At 33.3% G+C, this 24,702-nt stretch overlaps 1 protein-coding gene and 1 long non-coding RNA gene across 3 annotated transcripts; one reads left to right on the top strand and one right to left on the bottom strand.

The window, feature by feature from the left end:
• Positions 1 to 1,609: 1,609 nt before the first annotated feature.
• On the bottom strand, positions 1,610 to 17,581 carry LOC143234628 (uncharacterized). The gene is made up of 3 exons (XR_013018741.1): positions 13,632 to 17,581; positions 2,997 to 3,056; positions 1,610 to 2,200 (listed from the first exon to the last, which is right to left on the bottom strand). It is a non-coding gene; the product is annotated as an uncharacterized LOC143234628 (long non-coding RNA).
• Positions 8,340 to 23,175, top strand: LOC143234625 (uncharacterized). Of its 2 annotated transcripts, none has more exons than XM_076472095.1 (2): positions 8,340 to 8,499; positions 22,537 to 23,175. In XM_076472095.1, exons 1-2 carry the CDS (start codon positions 8,355 to 8,357, stop codon positions 22,866 to 22,868), a joined length of 477 nt encoding a protein of 158 aa, XP_076328210.1. In that variant the 5' UTR covers positions 8,340 to 8,354; the 3' UTR covers positions 22,869 to 23,175. The 2 variants fall into 2 exon arrangements, with proteins under 2 accessions (XP_076328210.1, XP_076328211.1); XM_076472096.1 differs by lacking the exon at positions 8,340 to 8,499 and adding an exon at positions 19,942 to 20,107.
• Positions 23,176 to 24,702: the final 1,527 nt, after the last annotated feature.

Genomic DNA, 24,702 nt, shown 5'->3' with positions numbered 1-24,702 from the left:
AATCTTTCGATTACTTCAGCCTTCAGTTTGTATTTACAAAGACGTATTTAAAGTTACCACTGTACAATTTTGCATACACCTGATTTCACTATTAATTCTAATTTTTTAAAATTTCAAAAACTACAGTTTACAGAAATACCCAAATCACGTAGTTATGAAGGATGAGTTAGTCCACAAGTCTGGCGAAGAAACATCTAAGTTTTTGGAGAATAAAAATAAATTTCATGGACAGTTCTATCACCTAAATTGTGAATCAAGTCTGCCATATTTCTTTACGCCTGTTTTACAAAGTATTTTGCAACATAAGCCTCACAATATCAGTAAAAACCAAATTATGGCTTCGCATCTAATTTCATTTAAATCTTGTTCTTTCAATTTTTTGAGGAATTTTATCGTTAATAATAATTTGAGCTTTTTTATGAAGAAACTGTTTTTATGGGAACAAGTTATTAGAGAATTCAAAATATAGATATAGTTAATTTTATGGCCAACTGGAGATAAAATTTTCCTCAAACATTAGAACAATATCAACTCTTAAATGGAACACTTCTTAAAGCCAAGCATTCAAAACCAAGGAGTATTTTTACTGTATTTACAACAGTTATAAAAATTACATTAAAGTTCGCAAGTTTGGTAGGAAGGAATCTTGCATTTTAAATGTTCAGTCAGTCACATTTCTATATTAAACATTGAATATTAACTAAAAACAAACGTATCAGCTCAGGTCAGTTGAGTTTCTTTTGCCTGGTCACACGAGGCTTCGCTTTTAATTTGACGCTTTACAGGTGAGAAGTGAACGAAGGAAATGGGCCCGGCATGGCCAGGTGGTTAAGGCACTCTACTCATAATCTGAGAGTCGTGGGCTTGCATCCCCGTCGCGCCAAACATGTTCGCCCTTTCAGCCGTGGGGGCGTTATAATGTGACGGTCACTCCCACTATTAGTTGGTAAAAGAGTAGCCCAAGAGTTGGCTGTGAGTGGTGATGACTAGCTGTCCTCCCTCTAGTCTTACACTGTTAAATTAGGGACGGCTAGCGCAGATAGCCCTCGTGTAGCTTTGCGCTAAATTAAAAAAACAAACAAACACGTCAAGAAATGGAACAAGATAATATATTATTTTAAATAATTTATTAATTCTGGACATTTTTAAGTTGAAATAAATGTTATTTTACTGTCGGTCATTGAAATACTTTGAACATATTTAATGAAATTATATGTTACTTTACTATAACTCATTTAATGATTTTGTGTTTTACGAAATGGTACTAGATGTTACTTCATGATGGGTCATTGAAACGTTCAGATATCAAAAGTAAAACAAGATGCTACTTTAGTTTAGTTTTGGTCAAAATGTTTGCATACTATTCTATATTAATGTTGTTTTCTACATGCGTGAAGTCGATACTGAATAAACGCCCGAATAGTAACAAAAAAGTAGCGTAAGATCGGACAGGTATGTGAGTTATTATTCTGGTCCATATAAGTTGTTTTGAACATATGTTTGTCAAACCATACATACATACACAAATGCGTTGTATAAAAGGGTGTGTTTTTTGTATCATATTTGTAGAAACAGATCAACGTTTTGTCCACATAATTTATCTGTATTTGGTGTGGAATCAAGTCTCGTCACGTTCTAAAAGTTATAGGGCGTTAAATTGTTAGACTGTCCCGAAATAGTACGCAGCAAACGGACATTGCCAAAACAGTTGGTGGGTGCCCCAGTGCACTGTATCCAGAATCTTCAAACATCTTGAGACTACATGGAACGTTGTTATAGCAAAGTTAACTGGTAAACGATGAAAATTACTGCCCGAGATTCCCGTATTTTGATCAGGTTAATACGTCAAAGTCGAAAGAAGTCTTGCAACACATCACAACAGGAATGACGAGAAAACATTCATTCCAGGCTATTTAGAATAACGGTGAATAGGAAACAAACTAAACAAGGTTATTTTGCAAAAGGTCAATCTGCAAGCCTATATTAACCAAAATTTACCGTCGTTACCGTGTTACTTGGACAAGACAGCATGCCAATTTACAGTTAGGACACTGGCGACATGTCATCTTTTTCATTTTCGATTTGTTAAAGCTGGTGGTAGGATTCGTGTTCGTCGTTTACATGGAGAACAGATGAGGGAAGGATGGCTGTCTTTCCAATGGGAAACGTACAGGAGGTGGCGCAGTACATATCTTGGCAGCTATTTATTATGATAAAAAACTGTTCTTCATATCTTCCATGGAAACGTAAATGACGCCTCATAAATCATCATATGATTTGCATTAAGATACTATCAGATTAACGTAGTAACCCAAAATAAACATTGTAAGTATAAAACCTTGAAGATCTGACATATTTGTAGCAAGATAAAATCGAATTAACTTGGTAATACATTTATGACTGCTCTTTTTCATGGCTTTTTTAAAGCAATTAGGATAAGCTAAAGTACACGAAATGCTACACTAACGAAATCTGCATTAAGAAATTAAACAACAGATGTATTCACTCAAATTCATAACATTTCAAAACGCAATCGAACAACAATGAATAATGGAAACTGAAACCTAAAAATCTGCATAGGAAATACGGGTATTCTTGTTTTGAAACTAAAAAAGAGGTCCAGAGAAACTAAGATATCTGTAAGAAATTCTGTTACTTTTTTAAGCTGGAAAATACAAACCGAAAACTAAAACTTTTATAAGAAATGCGGACATTTCGTTTAATGACAAAATATATGAACGTACAGCGGTAACTTGTTTTCTGTTGTTTTCTTGCAAACAATTATACTGTTTTCAATAATACCATCTTTTCTTTTTTGCATGATATGAATTATTGTATAAAAAGTATGTCATAAAGTCTTTGCATCGGATGTGTAATATTCCAATGAACTTAAGCTATCTTGTTTTTATGTTCGGCTGAGCTACACCTTTTATTTTTTAAACTATCAGTTTTATAGAAACTCCAATTGTTGAGAATCAGAAGTTTGTGATTCTTACCAACTTCCAAGTCTTCTCGTTAGCATGACGTCACCGTCTGTCTGGACTAGCAGATAAGACCTGACGGTACATAGAATAAAGTTTTCAGCTTTTCTAAACGAACGTAACTAGGCTGTAAGAAAACTATAGAGCCCTTTATTAAAATCCACGTTAATTTCTACTAATGCTTAGTTATATATCGCTTAAGAAGCTGACTCAGGCTTAAGTCTCGATTTGGTTTGACTAAGTAAACACAATAACTATTTAGTAAGACATATTATTCAAGGTCACACCCTACTCAATGAACAATAAAACTAATCGTATTTCTACACTTAAATAGGGACGCTAAGGAATAAGAAGTTGTAATAATATCAAATACAGTTTGTTTACCTAGGGTAGTATGAAAAATAGGTAGTATTAATAAGGAAGTACAAAGTGCTGAATTCAAGGTTTGTACCAAGTAAGACTTTCTATTAAGATTAATCTTATGATGATAATTGTTTTCAATCTCTGAACTTAGCTCAGAAGATTGGAATATCCTCTTCTCCACCAGTTCATTCTATTTTAATATCCGGAGTGTACTTTACTTAGTAATGTATTGTACCTAAACTAGTTAATATTTTGTTACACAGCAGAAGACGTAACTTTATGGATTAATGTGAGGAGTCATTGTTTTGAAGTTTTTACTTAACTATACCATCATGTTTAGTCGTCATTTATTTTCAGTAACAACTTGAAACCTAAAGACTAAAAATGGACTATCGCATATACCAGAAAACATCAGTTTACCATTTTCTAGACTTACTTCGATAGATATTTGTATCAAGAATATTTCCAACCTTCTGAACTCACCACAACGTGTGCTTCTATCGAGAAATGTTCCACCTTTTAGGTTTACTACGATGTATATTTGTATCAAAAGTTTTTCCTACCATCATGGGTAGACTCATCCAGCCAGAAATTTAAATTTTTCTTTAAAATATTCACCCAGTTGAAGGGTTTTTCAAAATAATTAAGTTTGAAATATTTCTCTGAAAATGAAGAAAAGCAACAAACAGACGTGTCGAAAACAACAGTACTGTTAAGCAGTATTATACATTCCAAGTTGTCATCGTTGTAAAAGAAAAACAATGAAGAGGGCTTTTGGAATCGTTGTAGATTTAATTGTCGGTACAGTAGTCTGACTCTATGACATCATTTGTTTTTACGAGCCACAGAAACAGGCTTAACGGGTTACAGTTGTGTAATTATTGCCGCTGACCAGAACGGATATGAGAGCCGAGCTTAATCCTAAAAGAGGAAATCTCTGAGATTAAATTTCTAATGATCCACTAAATCTTGCTACTGTACACTTGGTCTGAATTTCAATACAAACAACACTTGTCAGGAATATAAATGCATTCACATTAAAATACTTCAATTACATAAAAGAAAATCGTTCCCACAACAATTAATAAAATAGTATTTCCCTAACATAACTTTTCATTCAGATTAAGCCCTTTCAGGATAACTTGAGAGAACCTAGGCCGATTTACTATGATTCACACGACCCCTGTCTTATCATTTAAACTGATTTACTCTAAATTTCTAACAAGTACAATCATTAACCCTGGTTCAAGTGTTGTGTGTTTTCCGATTTTTATCCGTTAGTTATTACTTCTCTGACCACATTGTATTGTATACTGTTTGAGATCTTGGACACGCTTCTAGTGAAGGACCTGGTCTAGTCTACACTGTTGTTGCTTTCTGAAGACACGTTTCTAAAACGATTCGTTTGCAGTTTGTTTCTCAGGACGTGGAAATTTATGAAATCATAAGAAAATCTGCAGCGTGTGATATATATTTATCTTGGGATGAGGGTGTAGAATGTGTCCAAGTACTGAGTTTTTAAGAGTGGCTTTACGCAGGGTCTTAGTAAACGTCATATAATCATTAAGTATGCTGCGACTATATTTAAATCGAGGGTGTTATAAATTCATCTTGAATATACTTCGTCGCAAAGGGTTATGATAAAAAGCAGGAAAATTCTAGCTGTGCCTACAAGCTCATCAACAACAAGCAGCAACAACATATAAGTTATAAATATGGACTTTACATATTAATCATCAACTAGTCAATCTCACCTGATCAAATTTCGAGATTGGTTGTTTGTTTGTTTTGGAATTTCGCGCAGAGCTACATGAGAGCTATCTGCGCTAGCCGTCCTTAATTTAGCATTGTAAGACTAGTGGAAAGGCAGCTATTCATCACCACCCACGGCCAACTCTGGGGCTACTCTTTTATCAACGAATTGTGGGATTGACCATCACGTTATAATGCCCCCACGGCTGAAAGGGCGAGCATGTTTGGTGTGATCTCAGGTTATCAGTTGAACGCCCTAACCACCTGGTCATGCCGGGCTAAATCTCGAGAAGCAAAGCTTCGTGTAATGAGAAGAAACAATTTAGTTAACTATGGGAACCCCGCACTCAGGGAGGGGGAAGGGTTTTCAACTATCTACTACTACGTGCCGAAATTGATGTGGTTCAAATAATTAAGAGCTAGTGAGTGTATGATGTGTGATTGGACACGTGCTCATCTGGGTTGTGATTGAAGTAACGAACTTGGAGATTTTAATTAAGTACATGTTAACCCAGACAACAGGAGGTTTAAACTACATTCAACAACACAAGTGTTTGTTTGTTTGTTTGGAATTTCGCACAAAGCTACTCGAGGGCTATCTGTGCTAGCCGTCCCTAATTTAGCAGTGTAAGACTAGAGGGAAGGCAGCTAGTCATCACCACCCACCGCCAACTCTTGGGCTACTCTTTTACCAACGAATAGTGGGATTGACCGTCACATTATACACCCCCACGGCTGGGAGGGCGAGCATGTTTAGCGCGACGCGGGCGCGAACCCGCGACCCTCGGATTACGAGTCGCACGCCTTACGCGCTCGGCCATGCCGGGCCCAACAACACAAGTGAAATTATTCTTTAATTATTCTTTTATCGTCATATTTCCAGATATAAATGAACTCTATAAACAGCTTAACCCATTCCTCCAGACGAATTTCAAAATAATTCGATTTGAATTCTCAAAAATGTATATATATATTTACAGACTATTTCTGTAAGATGTAGCTCACTGTAGCCTGAGGATGGAAGTGACACAGTTAGGTCCACTTTAGTGAAGAAACGACACAGTCCGCTCTCCCTTCAAAAGATTAACACAACACAATAGCCAGGTGGTTAGGGCGCTCGACTCGTAATCTGAGGCTCGCGAGTTCGAATCCCCGTCACACCAAACATGCTCGTCCTTTCAGCCGTGGGGTCGTTATAATGTCAATCCCACTATTCGCTGATAAAATAGTAGCACAAGAGTTGACGGTGGGTGGTGACGACTAGCTGTCTTCCCACTTACACTGCAAAATTACGGATGGCTAGCGCAGATAGCCCTCGTGTAGTTTTTGCTCGAAATTAAAAAACAAACAGACACTACTTTCAAAGATAGAAGACGTACTTTGAAAACTAAATACACAGTTACGCTTAATTTCGATAAAACAATACATAATTCGCGTTACCCTGGAGAAGACAAGAAACAGTTTGGTGTACTTTCGAAAAGAAAGGACGTAAGGCGTTGGTCTGTGTACGAAAACCTAAGAATAGTCCGAAAATGAAATGAAATCATTTGATGCAATCCGTGTTTTCATTATTTGTTTTTAAGAAAATAGACTAAAAATTAAAAGAAAATAAAAGCTTTACAGACACTAATTTGTGACGTTTTTTGCACGTGTATAATAATAATGACCAAAGTCAGTTTACACAGTACTGACTAAAGTTTGTACATAACAACGATCGAAGTCAATGTTTAATTTTATGTTGAATGTTGTTTCATAGTGAATAATGGTTAAACAATCCGAGGTTCGTTTCGCCGCTATAAACAGTGCAGATAACTCAATGTGGCTTTGCTATAAAAACTAACTTCGAAAGTTGTAACTTTCGTAGAAACCACAAATAGTTTAAAACCATCTGTTAATGTCCCTTTTTTTTAGGAATTACATAACAACAATAATTCCGTATGTAAAACTTAGAAAACTTCTGTTACGTTTGCATTGACAGATATGAAAACACTTTTGAGTAAAAATATATTACCATCAAATTATAAAAGCGTATAAAAGCTTGCAAAGAAACCGATATGTGAAATAGATCGCACAGAAATCCACTTGTCTCTTTCAAGTCGTCAGGAAGACAGAACGTTGGACACAGAATAATGAATCTCAAAAATTACTTTAAATAAGCAAATGATCAAAATCCTTAAGGAATCGAATCTTTATTTCTTCATGTTAATATGGAAGAGACACATACAAACAAAATGCTTGGGAAAAGTGAAAATATGAAATACAACAAAGAAAACGTCGACAATATAAAGAACAGTAAACATTAATCTTAAATATAAACGTAAAAAAGTTTAGGATGAAAAAAAATTCTAGTCTGATTTTATTTCTGTCGAAAACCTTAATTATTTTATTTATTTGGTATTTTCACTTATTTAGTTTTAAAATTAATTAATTGCGCAATTTATCATAGTTCCTGCCGCTTTCAACATTATTACCTGTAAATATATATATATATAATTTTCAAATTTTTTGCATTTATTGTTTTAATATTTTAAGTACATAGTTTCTGTAACTTATATGTTAATTTTCGTTCTATCATAAGCACAGTTTCCATTAGCTTCTAAACTACTGGCTTTGTATCTTAACAATATAATTTCGAGAAGTTTCACCAATAATTTCCTTATTTTCAACTAATTTTGGTTGTATGTAAATCATATAAATTTTAATCTGTTTTGTGTTTTGCATCACTTAGCTATTTTAAACTTTAGTTTCTTAATTACTGCTTTGATACTAAACATTTTTTAATTCAGTTATGAATGTAATTTAAAAGACACCTCCTCAACAAATAGTTTAAAGTAACAAAATCAGTGTTGTGAAAACTGTTAATGAAGGATTTAAGTACAACCAAGATAAATATTATAAGTAAAAGAGAACTATACAACGAGCGACGCAAATTCTAAAGTATACTCCTGCTCATTGTTCACAACAACCACATCCTGAAATGACTGTTCACAGAGTCATTTGTTGTCTTTTTGATACACAAACCAGATCCTTTATATCTAACGTCAAAGAAATAGTAATGTATGACCAATGTGATTTCTTGGACGTCCTTCTCTGTTTATAATATCCATCACAGCTGTGCAATGGATAAACTAGAGACAGAAGATTTGGACGTGGTTGAGAGACTGTCTCGTGAAAACCCGAGTGAGTCGATTTCGCGCGCATTTACCAAGAAATGTGAAGTGACGTCATTAGTATGCCCGCATATAAAGGATTCTAAAGATGATGGTTCACAGAGAAGCCGAAATTGTAAGCAACGTAAACAGGACTCCCAAAACTATGACCCAGTGGACGATAGCCCATATCCTCTTACTTTTAAAATGGACACTAGCTAGTCCTCTACCGGACACATTCGTACAATCAATGGGTAAGCTCAAAAATAAACTTATTTTAATTAAAACCTTCACAAACTAATGACTGTATATTCTAGGGTGTTTCTAATGTCTTTAGGTTTCTTTATTCTAACTTTTCAAAATGCGAAACTACAACCTTAATTTGCAATCAAAACTACATGCGTATGTACTTGTGATTTAAAGTGTTTAAATTAGTTCAGGTTTTTAATTATCATATAATTTTCATATTAATTTCTTATTTTTAACAGATACAACATATACAAAATATACCTTCTTAACATTTTAAAAACTCACACTCAAAGAATGAACGAAACATATCATAGAAACATATTAACATACTATATATAATATGTTTTTGATACATTAAACTATATTAACTGAATGGGTTACATAATACAAGGCTCAACCTGCTAGTTACAGTAATGTGAAAAAGTTAGGACACCCTATGAAAGCCTGTGTATTTGTGTAACATTTTTGGATATATAGAAATTTAATCTCAATTTCAACACTACTGAGAGATTGTAGGAATATAACTAAACAATTAAAACTGAAGAAAAGACTTTTCAAGATCTTCTGTAAATGTAATTCTACAAAAATGCATATTCGAACTGAGGAAAAAGTTAGAACACCCTACCCCTAATAGCTAGTGTTACCCCCTTTGGCTGAAATAACTGCAGTGAGACGTTTCTTGTAGCCATCTACCAGTCTCTGACATCGGTCTGAAGAAAGTTTGCCCCACTCCTCAATGCAGAATTCTGTCAGCTGTGAAATGTTTGAGGGGTTTCTTGCATGTACAGCCCGTTTCAAGTCACTCCACAGCATCTCAATGGGATTAAGATCTGGGCTTTGACTCAACCATTTCAGGACTCTCCATTTCTTAGTTTTCAGCCAGTCCTTAGTAGATTTACTGGTATGTTTTGGGTCATTGTTGTGTTGCAGGGTCCAGTTCCGCTTCAGCTTTAATTTTCGTACAGATGGTCTCACATGATCCTCAAGCACCCTCTGATACACAGTAGAATTCATGGTGGATTCTATGATTGTGAGCTGTACAGGTCCTGCTGCAGCAAAGCAGTCCCAAACCATGACACTTCCACCTCCGTGCTTCACAGTTGGTATGAGGTTCTTTTCCTGGAATGCGGTATTTGGTTTACCCCAAACATATCCTTTGTTCTGGTATCCAAATAATTCAATTTTGGACTCATTTGTCCAAAGAACATTATTCCAGAAGTCCTGGTCTTCGTCTACATTCTCTCTAGCAAACTTCAGTCTAGCCTTGATGTTTCTCTTAGAAAGTAAAGGTTTCCTCCTTACACACCTTCCATGCAAGTTAAACTTCTGCAGTCTCTTTCTGATTGTAGATGCATGCACTTTCACATCAACAGTAGCCAGAGCCTGCTGTAGGTCCTGTGATGACATGTTAGGGTGTTTGGAGACCTCTTTTAGCATCTTGTGGTCTGCTCTCGGGGTGAACTTGCTTGGATGACCAGACCTGGGCATGTTGGCAGTTATTTTAAAAGCCCTCCACTTGTTGACTATTTTCCGGACAGTAGAATGGCTGACTTCAAAAATTTTTGGGATCTTTTTAAATCCCTACCAGACTCATAAGCTGCTACAATTTTCTTTCTGAAGGCCTCAGACCATTGCTCTCACCATGGTGCTAACTCTCACTTCAACAGTCAGGAGCACACCAAACTAAATGTCTGAGGTTTAAATAGGGCAAGCCTCATTCAAAATGCTAAATAACGATTCTAATCATGTGCACCTGGTGTGATACACCTGTGTGTGAGTTGAGCCATTTTAAGTGGGAATAAATGTGTGGGTGTTCTACCTTTTTCCTCAGTTAGAATATGCAATTTTGTAGAATTACATTTACAGAAGATCTTGAAAAGTCTTTTCTTCAGTTTTAATTATTTAGTTATATTCCTATAATCTCTCAGTATTGTTGATATTGAGATTAAATATCTATATATCCAAAATGTTACAAAAATACACAGACTTTCGTAGGGTGTCCTAACGTTTTCACATGACTGTATCTGTAAGTAAAGAAAACTTAACTAGATGGGTTACATAATACAAGGGTGGTTAGTTCTTTATCATTAAAGACAACTTAATTAGAGAATTTACACAATACAATGATCAACTAGCTAATTTATTATAATTAAAAGAAATTTAGCTAGGAGGGTTACGTAATACAATAGTAAAGTAGCTAGTTGATTATAATGAAAGAAAACTGAACTAGATGGTTTATGCAATACAAGTGTCAACTTGTTAGTTGATTATAATTTTAAAAAACTTAAATTAACAAACGGCCAACTATCTAGTTGTTTATAATTAACTCACATTTAACTAATTCAGCACCAAAGTTGTTATTACAAGAAACGTATGTACGTATAATGAGAAACAAGGACTGCAGAAACACATACGTAATATTACATTTCAGTATTTCCTTTTGATCTTTAATAGGTTATAACTAACAATAATTATAACGACTGTATCTACTGTACTTCCAGGAATTGATATTTTCTGTACAAAACTTATCTTTAAGTCAGCATCTGGTCTCAGTTATTTAAGTGGCTTTATTTCCATCACTAGTACGTATTTCGTTAAACAGAAACTTACCGTATACTGTTAGTTCAATAGCCAACAGTTATTTAATGAAACACCAACAATAAGCACAGTTTTAGTTCAACAGCCAAATTTATGTAGATAAACTACAGCCGTGAGTACGTTATTAGTTCTATAGCAATCAGTTATGTAGTTAAACACCAATTGTGAGTACAGTATTAGTTCAATGACCAAATCTATGTAGTTAAACACCAATTGTGAGTACAGTATTAGTTCAATAGCAATCAGTTATATAGTTAAATACCAACCGTGAGTGCAGTATTAGTTAGTACAATAGTAATCAATTATATAGTGAAACACCAATCGTGAGTAGGGTATTAGTTCAATAGCCAACAGTTATGTAGTTAAATACTAATCTTGCGTACAGTATTGGTTCAATAGCTAAAAGTTATGTAGTTAAACACTAGCTGTAAGTACAGTATTAGTTCAATGACCAAATCTATGCAGATAAACACCACCTCTGAGTACATTAATGGTTCTATAGCAATCAGTTATATAGTTAAATACCAACTTTAAATAGAGTATTCGTTCAATAGCCAATCTGGAATACAGTATTAGTTTGAGAGCCATATGTAGGTGATTAAACATCAACTGTGAGTACAGTATTAGTTGAATAGCCAACAGTTTTGTAGTTAAAGACCAACCCTGAGAACAACCGTCAGTACAGTGTTAGTTCAACAGCGAATAGTTAAATAGGCAAAAAAAAAAACAACCTGTAAATACAGTGTTAGTTAGTTCAACAGCCAATTGTTAAGTACGTAAAGATCAGCCGTAAATGCATTGTTAATTAAACAGGCAATAGTTATATAGTAGAAAACCAACTGTCAGTAAAATATTATAGATCAGTCAATAGTTAATTAGAAAAACATCAGTTGTTAGTACAGTGTTAGTTTAATAGTTAAGTAGGAAAACACCAACCGTCAGTATAGGATTAGTTCAACAGTCAGTAATTAAGTGGTTAAAGATCAACTGATAGTGTACTTTAGTTCAATATTTAATAGTTCAGTGTATAAATATTAACCGTTGTACAATATTATTTAAAACGGCGAATAATTTATCAGATACCCACTAACTGTCAGTTCAGTGGTAGTTAGGATACTAGTTTGTTCTTTGGGAGAATGTGGATTTTGGAGCTGGGTTGAAATCCGTGTTGTATCACAAAATATTTTTTTCCACTTTAAGCTAAAGATGTGTTACAACAGTGATAGTTAACCTTATAGCATGAACTATGGATTGTGGGGTGCTTCGAAAAGACTGGCTTTCCTCTTGTCAGTAAAAATCATGACCGGTAGTTGGTAGTCTTAGTATGCTTACAAGAATTTCGCGCAAATCTGTGCTAGCCGTTCTTAATTTAGCAGTGTAAGACAGTCATCACCACCCACCGTCTACACTTGGGCTACTCTTTTACCAACGAATAGTGCGATTGACCGTCACATTATAACGCCCCCACGACTGAAACGGCGAGCATGTTTGGTGTGACGGGGATTGGAACCCGTGACCCTCAGATTACGAGTCAAGCGTCGTAACCATCTGGTCATGTCTGGTCCATCACAATCACTATTAGTTCAATATATATAAACCGTCAGTTTGGTTCTAGTTCAAGAACTATTAGTTAGTTAAATACAAACTAAAATTATTTTTTTCTTTTAAGTGATACACGAAATTTATCAGTTAATCAGTTTTTTAAATATATATCAGTTAATGAATTTCAACCGGTAAACATGTTTACTGAACATTTCTTATCGTTATTTAATGAAAAAAATTAATTAGTTTTCAATTTCGTACGTCAATCACAGGAACTCTGGGAACGTTGAGAGTATTATTTGGATATTTGTAATTAATCCAGCAGTATCTAACGTAATGGAATAATTTACGTCTTCCAAACAAATTGCGTTATCAAGAAACTAAATTGGCGAATTAGACAAGGAAAGTGCAACGAGTGGAAAATGTTTTGTTGCACATACTTGCATTAAAAATAATAACTTTTCTGACAATTACGAGGCCTCAGCTGATTTGGAAACGATTTATATAACGTCGTACACATCGAAGTTAAACTTGATTCGATTTGTTTGTTCTTAAGACTGGTTCTCTCCACACCCTATTTAGTGATAATTACTTAGAAAATAACGTATAAATTACATTACTTGGTCCAATTTAGAAAAATGGATAATGTGTGCTAGAAAATTCATATTTATTTCACAAATTCAATTTAAAAATTAATTTGATAACTTTGCTATGAAGATTGGTCACACACACATACAAATGGTAACAACGACATCGTTTAAATATTTAACATATTTCTATACTTACAGTTTCTATACTCTACAGTTAGTTATTTTTAAGTGACACAATCTTTTAGAATTCAACACATCCCTAACTAATCCTCAAGAGAAGTTCATCGATTATGTTTGCAACTCTTGATTGACACTGTAGAACGATAACTCATACAACGTTAAAATACGTTCACGAGTAAAACTATAAAGTTAAAACTATAGAACAACGTGTGAAAGTAAAATCATACCTTCAAAGCATTCCACGGCCGGTTTTTAACGGATCAGATAATCTGAAATATCTGTAAACCAGAGGAAAAAACTTATTATTCTAGTATGAAGAAATAGTAAAATATTTGAACTCACCAGATACGTTCATTCTCTTTACAGTCAATTAGTAATCAAGTCACTATAAACATACCTGTTAACTTATCTGTAAAACTGTCAACATATCTACCTGTAAAACAATAAAAATACCCGCAAAATTGTAAGCATATCTGTAAAATTACAAGCATATTTGTAAACCTATAAATGTACATGCACAACTGTAAGCAAACATTTATATCTGTTAACATATCTGTAAAAGTGCAAGCAAACCTGTAAAACTATAAACATATCTGTAAAATTATAAGATAACTGTAAAATAATAAAAATACTTGTAAGATTATAAAGATACCTTTAAAACCTACAACCATATCTGTAAAACTGTAAACTTACCTGGAGAGTGAGTGATCGTTTGTTTACGAGTGTATTAAAACCAAAAAGATGTGCAACTAATAAGTGCGACAATATTTTATCCAATAATAAGTCATTAACTTTGTGTGTCTTCCTCACTCTAACTTAGGCTAGCGCATAACAAATTAAAATAAAATTGTAATCTAACACAACCTTTCTAAATAACAATAATAACGACAAGTACTTCGAATTAAAACCTAGGCACCAGTGTTGTGTGAGGCAAATTATATAATATTTGCTTCTCTGGCTAACTGATGTAAATGTGAAAAGTACAGAAATTCTGCGTAAAAATCTGGTGAAAAACTGCGTAAATTCTGGGATAATTCTTACATAAATCTATAAAATAACAATAAATATTCGAGTATCCGACCCTATTCGGGCCCAATACAACAGTGATTGGTTTCTCCTTCAAGATTAATTGGCCAACAGGCTATGAAAATAATGGGCGATTCACCTACTCTCCATTCACTTCCCGATTCCTTGACAAGAAAAGCTCGACATGTGTGTTAAACAGCGAGCTGTTATATTCCTATAAGAGGACTTAGCATGAACGCTGTTAATTTTCACCTGACCCAAGTAGCTCTGAAAAAGAGAACGCTAAAGTTAGAAACTTTCTTTAACAGTGTTATATTCCAGTTTTAAGAATGATAGCAGAAAATAAAGGAAAATTAACAAACTTAACTTTAAACTGAAAGGAGTGAAACACTCAGTATAGTCCGGCACTCCAATATTATAAAAGAAGCATTATCACCAAACAAACACTCCTTGTTTACAAGTATAAACAACAAGGTTACTGAGGAATTTCTAAGTGCTGAAACAATTGCTCTTTGAAGTTACTGCTAATTTATTCTGTCATTTAGTTCGTAAAACTTACAGGTGTGCAAACAATGCATTCTTTGGAATTAGTTATTGACATGAGCTATTTTCAATTTGTGTCCAGTATTTCTTCTGAAAGATTTATTATATTAATAAGTACATTCGTATTTGTTTTTAATACGAGGAATGCTCATACATTTTGTACACAAAAGAAGTTTGTACTACACAGAATTATTTAAATACACAACTAAATATCATACGCAATTAAAGCACTCTGACGTAAGAAGTTATAGTAAGTTTCCATTTCTTCTCTACTGTTAGTTCTATTAAAGGTGAAATACTTCTTACATACACAATATATATATAACTTTTCGTTTATTTATATATACATATATATAATGTGTATGCATGTTATTAATAGCATTATTATACACTATCAGTATAATACATGGATTTCACACTAATTTAAATCTTCTGAGCTTGCCAAACCTAGAGAAACATTATTAGAATTATGACCGAAAATATCGATTATAGATAGCTAGGGTTCTCAACTGATGAATCAATACATTCTAATTTTTATAGGTTTTTTTATGACATGGAATTGTTTAGTTCTAGTTAGACCGATATATATTAGATTATTTATACCTTTTACTAGATTAGCTTTTGTCATGATCTTTGGACGTGGCTTTCTATGATTTGAAGTTAACGATGAATATTTGTAATAACTCTGTTTCCTGGTAGCACACTTACAAATTGTTTGTTATATACTATACTCCAAATGCTACATTCTTGTAATAGATACTTCCGTGAGCTACATTTAAACTACTTTTACTTCACACTCTAAACTTTAGTATTTAAATGGTTTTAAAAAACATGTATTACACAGGTTTAACACGTTTACAAGAACCCAAGAATTATGTTGTGTAATAGTTTTATCTGAACGTTAGATAGGCGACATTTTTCCTATTCCTCTGGAGAAAAGAATTCCCCAACGAATCCAATCTGTACAGCTATTAATCTTCAAGCTAATATAGTACATTCCGACAGCGTTAAAGTTATTTATCAAAGTGCTTGTACAAGCATCTAGAAGATTCGATTGTTATTTCATGTAGAGTACTAAAACATAAGATTTATATCTACTATTAGGTGAGAATGTGTTTATGTGGTTACAAGTTTCGACGCTTTCATTTGTCCTTTACAGAGTATCTAATATTAGATCTAAATGTTGTTTTGGACAGTAATGTATTACAGACGGTATATACTACTGTGTATTTTGTGTCTATTGTACCATTTTCTATTTAATGTATATTGTACCATTCCGTAATTCGTTCCTTGTATACAATTATATTTCTATATTTTAACATTTTATATTTAGTATTTATTTTACCATTCTCTATTTAATGTCTATTGTACGGTTTTATATTTGACGTCTATTGTACCATTCTGTAATTCGTTTCTGGTATACAGTTATGAATTTCATATCTTGGTTAGCATTTCATGTTTAGAGTCAATTGTACCATTTTGTATTTAATGTCTATTGTACTGTTTTGTATTTGATGTCTACTGTACCATTCTATATTTACTGTCTATTGTACCATTCTGTAATTCGTTTCTTGTATACTGTTATATATGTAATGTTTATTGTACCGTTGTGTATATAATATATATTGTACCATTCTGTATTTAATGTCTTTTGGACCGTTTTGTATTTAATGTCTACTGTATCATTTGTATTTAGTTTCTTGTATACCATTTTGTATTTAATGTCTATTGTGCCATTCTGTATTTAATGTCTATTGTGCTATTCTGTATTTAATGTATATTGTACCATTCCGTAATTCGTTCCTTGTATACAATTATATTTCTATATTTTAACATTTTATATTTAATATTTATTTTACCATTCTCTATTTAATGTCTATTGTACGGTTTTGTATTTGACGTCTATTGTACCATTCTGTAATTCGTTTCTGGTATACAGTTATGAATTTCATATCTTGGTTAGCATTTCATGTTTAGAGTCAATTGTGCCATTTTGTATTTAATGTCTATTGTACTGTTTTGTGTTTGATGTCTACTGTACCATTCTATATTTAATGTCTATTGTACCATTCTGTAATTCATTTCTTGTATACTGTTATATATGTAATGTATATTGTACCGTTTTGTATTTAATGTCTATTGTGTCATTCTGTATTTAATGTCTATTGTACCGTTTTGTATTTAATGTCTATTGTACCATTCTGTATTTAATATCCATTGTACCGTTTTGTGTTTAATGTCTATTGTACCATTGTGTATTTAGTATCTATTGCGCCATTCTATATTTAGTGTCTATTGTGCCATTTTGTATTCAGTATCTATTGTACCACTCTGTATTTAATGTACATTGCACCGTTTTATATTTGATGTCTATTGTACCATTATGTAATTCGTTTCTTGTATACCGGTATGTATTTAATGTATCTTGTACCGTTTTGTAGTTGATATCTTCTGCACCATTATATATTTGATGTCTTCTGCACCATTATGTATTTGATGTCTGGTGCACCACTCGGTATTTGATATATTATTACTAGAAAGGGATGTTTGTTTGTTTTTGAATTTCGCACAAAGCTATTCGAGGGCTATCTGTGCTAGCCGTCCCTAATTTAGCAGTGTAAGACTAAGACTAGAGGGAAGGCAGCTAGTCATCACCACCCACCGCCAACTCTTGAGCTACTCTTTGAAAAACTAATAGTGGGATTGACCGTCACATTATAACACCCCCACGGCTAAAAGGGCGAGCATGTTTGGCGTGACGGGGATGACTAGAAAGGGAACTGGAACTCGTGTTCAGTAGTAGAGATTGTTGTGATGAATATAACATTGCTTTTGTATATTTTTTTTTGTTATAAAAATCATTCGATTATTGGCCTTGGCATTATATATGAGCGACCGTTTCACTTGAGAACATTGTGTTTCAACTGAAAACCTTCAAAAAGTACTTATCCAATGAAAAAAACCATTAGATACATCGAAGTTATCCTAATAAGAGCCAATAAAGTAAACGTCTAGCTGTATTGAATTTTTCCTATGAAGACCAAAAAAAACAAAAACGTATGGATCTGTTGAATTCAAAATGTGTGACATATAATAATTAGCTTTATTGCTTGAAGTAATTTTTACTTGTTAAAAGTTCATACATAATTTAAATCACAAGAGACATATTAGTGATTGTTCTGCGTTTGCAGGACTAAATATAATATTCTTAAAAATGTAAGCAACAAACCTTCAGTTTCAAAGATTATAAAAATCAATGCATTCAAAAAGATAAACATGTTTAGTTAGAGAGTAATGAAAAAAGTGACCGTAACATGACATGTTATAAAAAATAAAGTATTAACAAGAAAGAGAAAAACAGCAGGTGCACGTGAAACAAAGCAGCAGTTGAAATAATTCAGTTAAAGAGAGAACTCACAAAATCGTTTATCGCTAGTTATAACGTTACTTACTCATTAGTTCCAAATAAGGTATGACCGTTACACTTTTGACAACAACACTCCGACGAAAACAGTCAACAGTCTTATGATTTGATCAGAGATTAATGATTCTCTCAATCCTTTTCACAGGATATGGATAAAAAATAAATGAAGTTAGATTAGTATTAGGCCTAAAATGTGTGATAAAAATCAGTTTACGTGATTATTTCTCAGATTTTAGGACTATTGGTTTCTTGTGCTTCGTCACTTATTGGCGTTCAAATCGTAACCTTTGACAGATTAGTAATAACATTAGTTTAACTGTCTAGAAAATTACAGGGAGATGAGGGTCAAATGCATGATGTGTAAACAGTGTAAGTAACATAAACTGAGAAAAGGTCAGTGTTTTATATATGATATTCTCGGATTTTAAATACCCATTTACTGTTTAAACTCTGTCATTCATAGGCCTAGTTACGTTTTATCAGGATCACCGTATCCTAATGGAAAGTTAAAGTGAAAATGTATTAGTTACTAGTGTGACATTTGAACGACGCTATCGTTATATTTTATGTTTTAAACCTCTTCACCCATTTACTTAAATATAAACCTTTTAACATTTGTAAATGGGAAAATATATTGAGCAAAGCTATTGTAATTTTTTAAAACATATCTGTGTTATTATATTTAAAAAAAATTAAAATTTATTAGTTCTGATTTGAGTTTCATATAAAACCAAAATTAAGTTGAATGATAGATTTTATTTCAAAAGTATCTAGAAGTACATATTTTAGAAATTATAACTTAGCTGAAATTCGAGGACTAAGTCTGACGGTTAGGAAAAATATTTTATATAGTTTTATACCGGTTGGTTTACGTATGGAATGTCGTTCTCATTAATAAATTTGATATTTTATTTAAACCCCTGGCCCGGCATGGCCAGGTGCGTTAAGGCGTTCGACTCGTAATCTGAGGGTCGCGGGTTCGTATCCCCATCACACCAAACATGCTCGCCCTTTCAGCTGTGGGGGCGTAATAATGTGACAGCCAATCCCACTATTCGTTGGTAAAAGAGTAGCCCAAAAGTTAGCGGTGGGTGGTGATGACTAGCTGCCTTCCCTTTAGTCTTTCACTGCTAAATTAGGGACGGCTAGCGCAGATAACCCTCGTGTAGCTTTGCGCGAAATTCTAAAACAAACAAACAAATTTAAACCCATAGCGACAGACATTAACAACAACAACAAAGTAAAGGACTTCTGTGAATACAACATAAAGCAAAGTACATTTATAAATATAAAGTTAAACACATCTATAAATCAAACACAAAGTGAATAAAAACTATGAGCTTAATAAGAACCATTTTAAATTGAAATCTTCCTGTCGTCCAAAATAGTTTTGTATCATATTATAAATTCTCTAGAAAATGTGGCGAAGTGGGATTTGTTTTGTTTATTGTTAAAACAATTACGAATTAATACGTGGCTGTTGGACCGATGCCAAGTATATGAACGCGAAAGTGTAATTAAACTGACATTGGCCCTGAGGGAACCTCAACTCTTTTGTGATTGTTCCGATCTATCAGCTTAGGAGAGAGTTAAGAATATTGAGACAGCCCTGAAAGGAACATTAGATCTGGGGAGCATCATTAGGACACCGCAATCTAACTAACCACTCTGAGGGAAAGACTGTAATGAGAGAACATGTCAGAACGACAAGTAGGAGTAACTTTCTTTTATTTGGGTCCTTAAAAGAAATACATTCTTAAACAAAATACGATATATTAGTACGAATCTAACTACCAGGTTTAAGCCTAATAGTTGAATATCCAGGTTAATGTTAAGTAATTTCTAGTAAAGCCAGTCTAACGGAAAAGTTTGCAACAACTTAATCGCTAAGTGCAGACTATTTGAAACTTTGACTGTGAGTGACAAACGTACTTTAAAAAACAGAAGAAGAGCACGAGCACAGCAACGAATTAATTTCAGAGATTCGAATCATAGTAAGTCTTTTAATATCGTGTTGTTTTTTCACCAGACAAAGAGTATCCGCTAACTAATACACTAACGAATCAAAGGCAGGAAAATAACAGATTCACACGGAAAGTGGATAGATGAGCATTAACAACTCGGTCAGTGTGAAATTAGGTAGATGAACAGTATCAACTTACTTAGTTTCAAAGTTAATAGATGAACAATATCAACTTGGTTAGTGAGAAAGGAGTTAGATGAACAGTACCAACTTGTTTAATACGAAAACAGATAGATGAACAGTAACAACTTGGTTAGTGTGAAAGTTGTTAGATGAACAGTAACAACTTTGTTAGTGTGAAAGATGAAAAGTAAGAACTTGTGAAATTAGATAGATAAAAGTTAAACAAATGTTCAAAAAAATTGTACAAATCTCAACTTTACGTGTATTTTTGTGTGAAAAGAACGAACACTTTTCAGTAAATTAACGTATTTATCTGTGGTAGGAACGGACATTTCTATCAGCACACAAAGTAATGAACAGAGTAATGTAATTTAACTGTTATCGAGTGTCTGCTCAGTTACTTAGGAGAGTCTTCGAAATAGATGTTAACTAGCATCACCTCAACATTTAGAAGAAAGTCTGATAAACGAATAGCCAAAAAATATTATCATCTGATAAATATAACCTTATTTCATCAACCTCTAAACGTTATATTATGTTCTTATACCAGACTAACTTCATGTTAATAAATGAAATTAAGAAACTCATACTTAAATATCCTGTATATAAACAGCAACAGCGGTGTATGCAAAGTGTTACAAAGTTCTAAAACTATGCCAACGAAATGATGCTGTTTCAGTTCTCGTTGTGTTTCTGGATCTGTAATTTACTAACTAGCACAATAAACTACATTTTTGGATCTACAGATTAGTAAATAATACAGTAAACTACATCTCGGGATCTATAGTTTACTAAATAACACAGTAAACTACAACTTTGGTTTTATAGTTTAGTAACTAACACAGTAAACTACTTCTCTGGATTTATAGTTTAGTAACTAATACTGTAAAATACAAGTCTGGATATATAGGTGTTTAAATAACACAGTAAACTACATTTCTGGATCTGTAAATTTGTGACTAACATAGCAAACTACATCTTTGGATCTACAGTTTACTAACTAACACAGTAAACTACATCTCTGGATCCATAGTTTAGTAACTAACATTGTAAACTACAATTATGGATCTATCAGTTTGTAACTAGAAAAGTAAACTACACCTCTGGATCTACAGGTTTGTAACTAACACATTAAACTACACCTCTGGAACCATAGTTTTATAATTAATACAGCAAACTACATATTTAGATCTATAGTTTTGTATCTAACACAGTAAATTGAATCTCTGGATCTTTAGTTTAGTAAGTAACACAGTGAAGTACATTTTTGAAACTATAGTTTCGTAATTAAAACAGTAAACTATATCTTTGGATCTATAGTTTAGTAACGAACACAATAAACTACATTTTTGGATCAACAGTTTTGTAACTATCACAGTAAAATACATCTCTGGACCTGTAGTTTAGTAATTAACACAGTAAACTATAACTCTGGATCTATAGGTTTGTAACTAACACAGTGAACTACATTTCTGGACCTATAGTTTTGTAACTAACACAGTATATTAAATCTCTGGATCTATAGTTTTGTAACTGACACATTAAACTTCACCTCTGGATCTGGAGTTTTGTAACTAACACAGTAAACTATATTTCTGAATCTATAACTTAATACTCTGGATCTGGATGTATAGTTTTGTAATTAACACAGTAAACTACATGTCTGGATCTCTAATTTATTACCTAATACATTAAACTACATCTCTAAATCTATAGTCTAGTAACTAACAGTAAAGTACAACTCTGGATCTAGAGATATGTAAATAACACAGTAAAATACAACACTGGATCTATACTTTACTAATTAACAAGTAAACTACATCTCTGTATATATAGGTGTGTAAATAGCACAGTAAACTACATTTCTGGATATATAGTTTAATAACTAACACAGTGAATTACATCTCTAGATCCATTGTTTTGTAACTGACATTGATACATAATGACCTTAAAGCCGTTTGCTTATTATTCTTTTTTATTATTTTCTGAATAGATGATCACCATGAATTCACATCCAGTCTGGGTTTTAATTATGACGTGATACCCTACTCTGAGAATGAAGTGAATTGGGATCAGAAAGTTGGCGAAATTATCTCGAGATCACCCGGAAACCGAGTTCTTGAGAGTCAAAGATACACCACTCGAGATATACGTAACAAGCAGCAGCCCAACTATGACCCGGGCTGGCGGTTTATTGGGCTGGGAAAACGTGCAACAGCCGGCAAACCACCATACTACACCATGGGACTCGGAAAGAGAACAAGTATTGACGGTTCTCACCAACAGATGGAGCACTTTAACCGGGGAGCTACAATCCTTACTTGAGTATTCTAGCACTAACTGACCTTGACAAGTTTTTTCGTGAACTGAAAAAGGAAATCGCTGAGACTGACCCGTCTACCGGTCAACTAGAAGGAAGCCAAAGACTGAACACCCGTTCCCGTCAGAGACTATCCATTTGGAAGGATCGACCACGACCACTGTACGACCCTGGATGGAGACTGACCGGTCTGGGGAAATAAGAAGAGTATATTTGAAGTTTGGCGTTTCTCGTATTTTCTCTATAAATCAGTTATATATCTGACATGTAATTCCAAACAGTATCAATAAACAACTTTCTTTTCTCTCTTAATTCCTGGCTTATGGTATTTCTATCTTATGATAAGAACAAATCGCTGTGTTTTCTGTCATTTATTTACACAAACACCTGTACAAAGTATTATACTAGTTAAACTCTTGAAATACTTATTTTGATAGTTAAACACTTGTTACAAGTATTCTGTTAGTTAAAACGTATTTTACAAATATTCCACTAGTTAAACACATATTACGAATATTCAGCTAAACACTTGTTACATGTATTATACCACTTAAATACTTCGTACATGTATTCTACTTTTTAGACGTTTGTTACAAGTATTCTGTGACTTAGACACTTGTTACAAGTATTCTTGTATTTAAAATAATTTTTACAAGTATTCTGCTATTTAAGTATTTGTTACAAATATTGTACGGGTTACTCACTTGTTCTGGTAGCTAAACATATGTTACATGTATTTTGTTGCTTAACCACCTGTACCAAATACAGTAAATTAGCAGACACAATATTAAAACAATACAATAAATAAACTCAGACACAATATTAAAACAATACAATAAATAAGCTCAGACACAATATTAAAACAATACAGTAAATTAACTCAGACACGATATTAAAACAATACAGTAAATTAACTCAGACACGATATTAAAACAATACAGTAAATTAACTCAGACACAGTCCTCTGCTGACACAGCGGTAAGTCTACGGATTTATAACGCTAAAATCAGGCGTTTGATTCCTCTCGGTGGACAAAACAGTAAGTCCGATATGGCTTTGCTATAAGAAAACACATACAGCTTAAGCAGGATATTAAAACAATACAGTAAATTAGGTCAGACACAATATTAAAACAATACAGTATTTTAGCTCCTTTTCTTGTCATTATATGTAATTTTTTTAAAATTAATATTTGATATTCTTTTGAAGGTTATTCAATATCTAATATGTAATTATTTTTCAAAGAAATGTGTTAATTGCATATTTTCCCTTAATTTTTGTTTCTCTAGAGGCTTATTTTTCGTTAGCTACTCGTATAGTTACACGAAAAACTTTTGGTAAAAGAAATATCGTGTTTGTTTACATGCATGCCAATTAAAACGTATGAAAGATTTTACTTTTCAAACTTTGCTGTAAAACTTTCTAACTAAATGAAAATCTCACATGACAGCTTTTAAAGATATGGATACGTTACCCATGGCGGGTTAACGCAAAAATTAAAGGCTAGATCCTTGATTGAGCACGTGTCGAGAGCCCACTGTGTAGCTATGCCCTCAAATAAAACAAATAAAAAAAGGATAGATAGATGTAGACATATTACCTCCTGTGGCTTAGCGGAACGTTCGAGGAAAAATAATGCAAAACGTTTGGGGCCAATCCCTGGAATTGTGAGGCTCTGCCTTTTAACAAAATAAACGACGGGCCAAGAGACTTGCTACAGTTGGTATACTATAAACCTCGGCAGCTATAATTGTGATTAACACCTATTAATCGGGAAACTACAGATATTTGACCAAAAACGTTTATTGATTTTAAACAAAATATTTAAATTTAGTGAAT

Source organism: Tachypleus tridentatus, chromosome 12 (assembly GCF_004210375.1).
Source record: "Tachypleus tridentatus isolate NWPU-2018 chromosome 12, ASM421037v1, whole genome shotgun sequence".
Lineage (NCBI taxonomy): Eukaryota > Metazoa > Arthropoda > Merostomata > Xiphosura > Limulidae > Tachypleus > Tachypleus tridentatus.
The sequence above is the reverse complement of the archived record's forward strand: the minus strand, read 5'-3'. Positions and strand labels throughout refer to the sequence as shown.

Coding starts and splice junctions, on each gene's coding strand:
- LOC143234625 (XM_076472095.1), top strand. CDS start 8,355: ATGATGGTTCACAGAGAAGCCGAAATTGTAAGCAACGTAAACAGGACT. Junction 8,500..22,536: donor CACATTCGTACAATCAATGG/GTAAGCTCAAAA, acceptor TTTTCTGAATAG/ATGATCACCATGAATTCACA.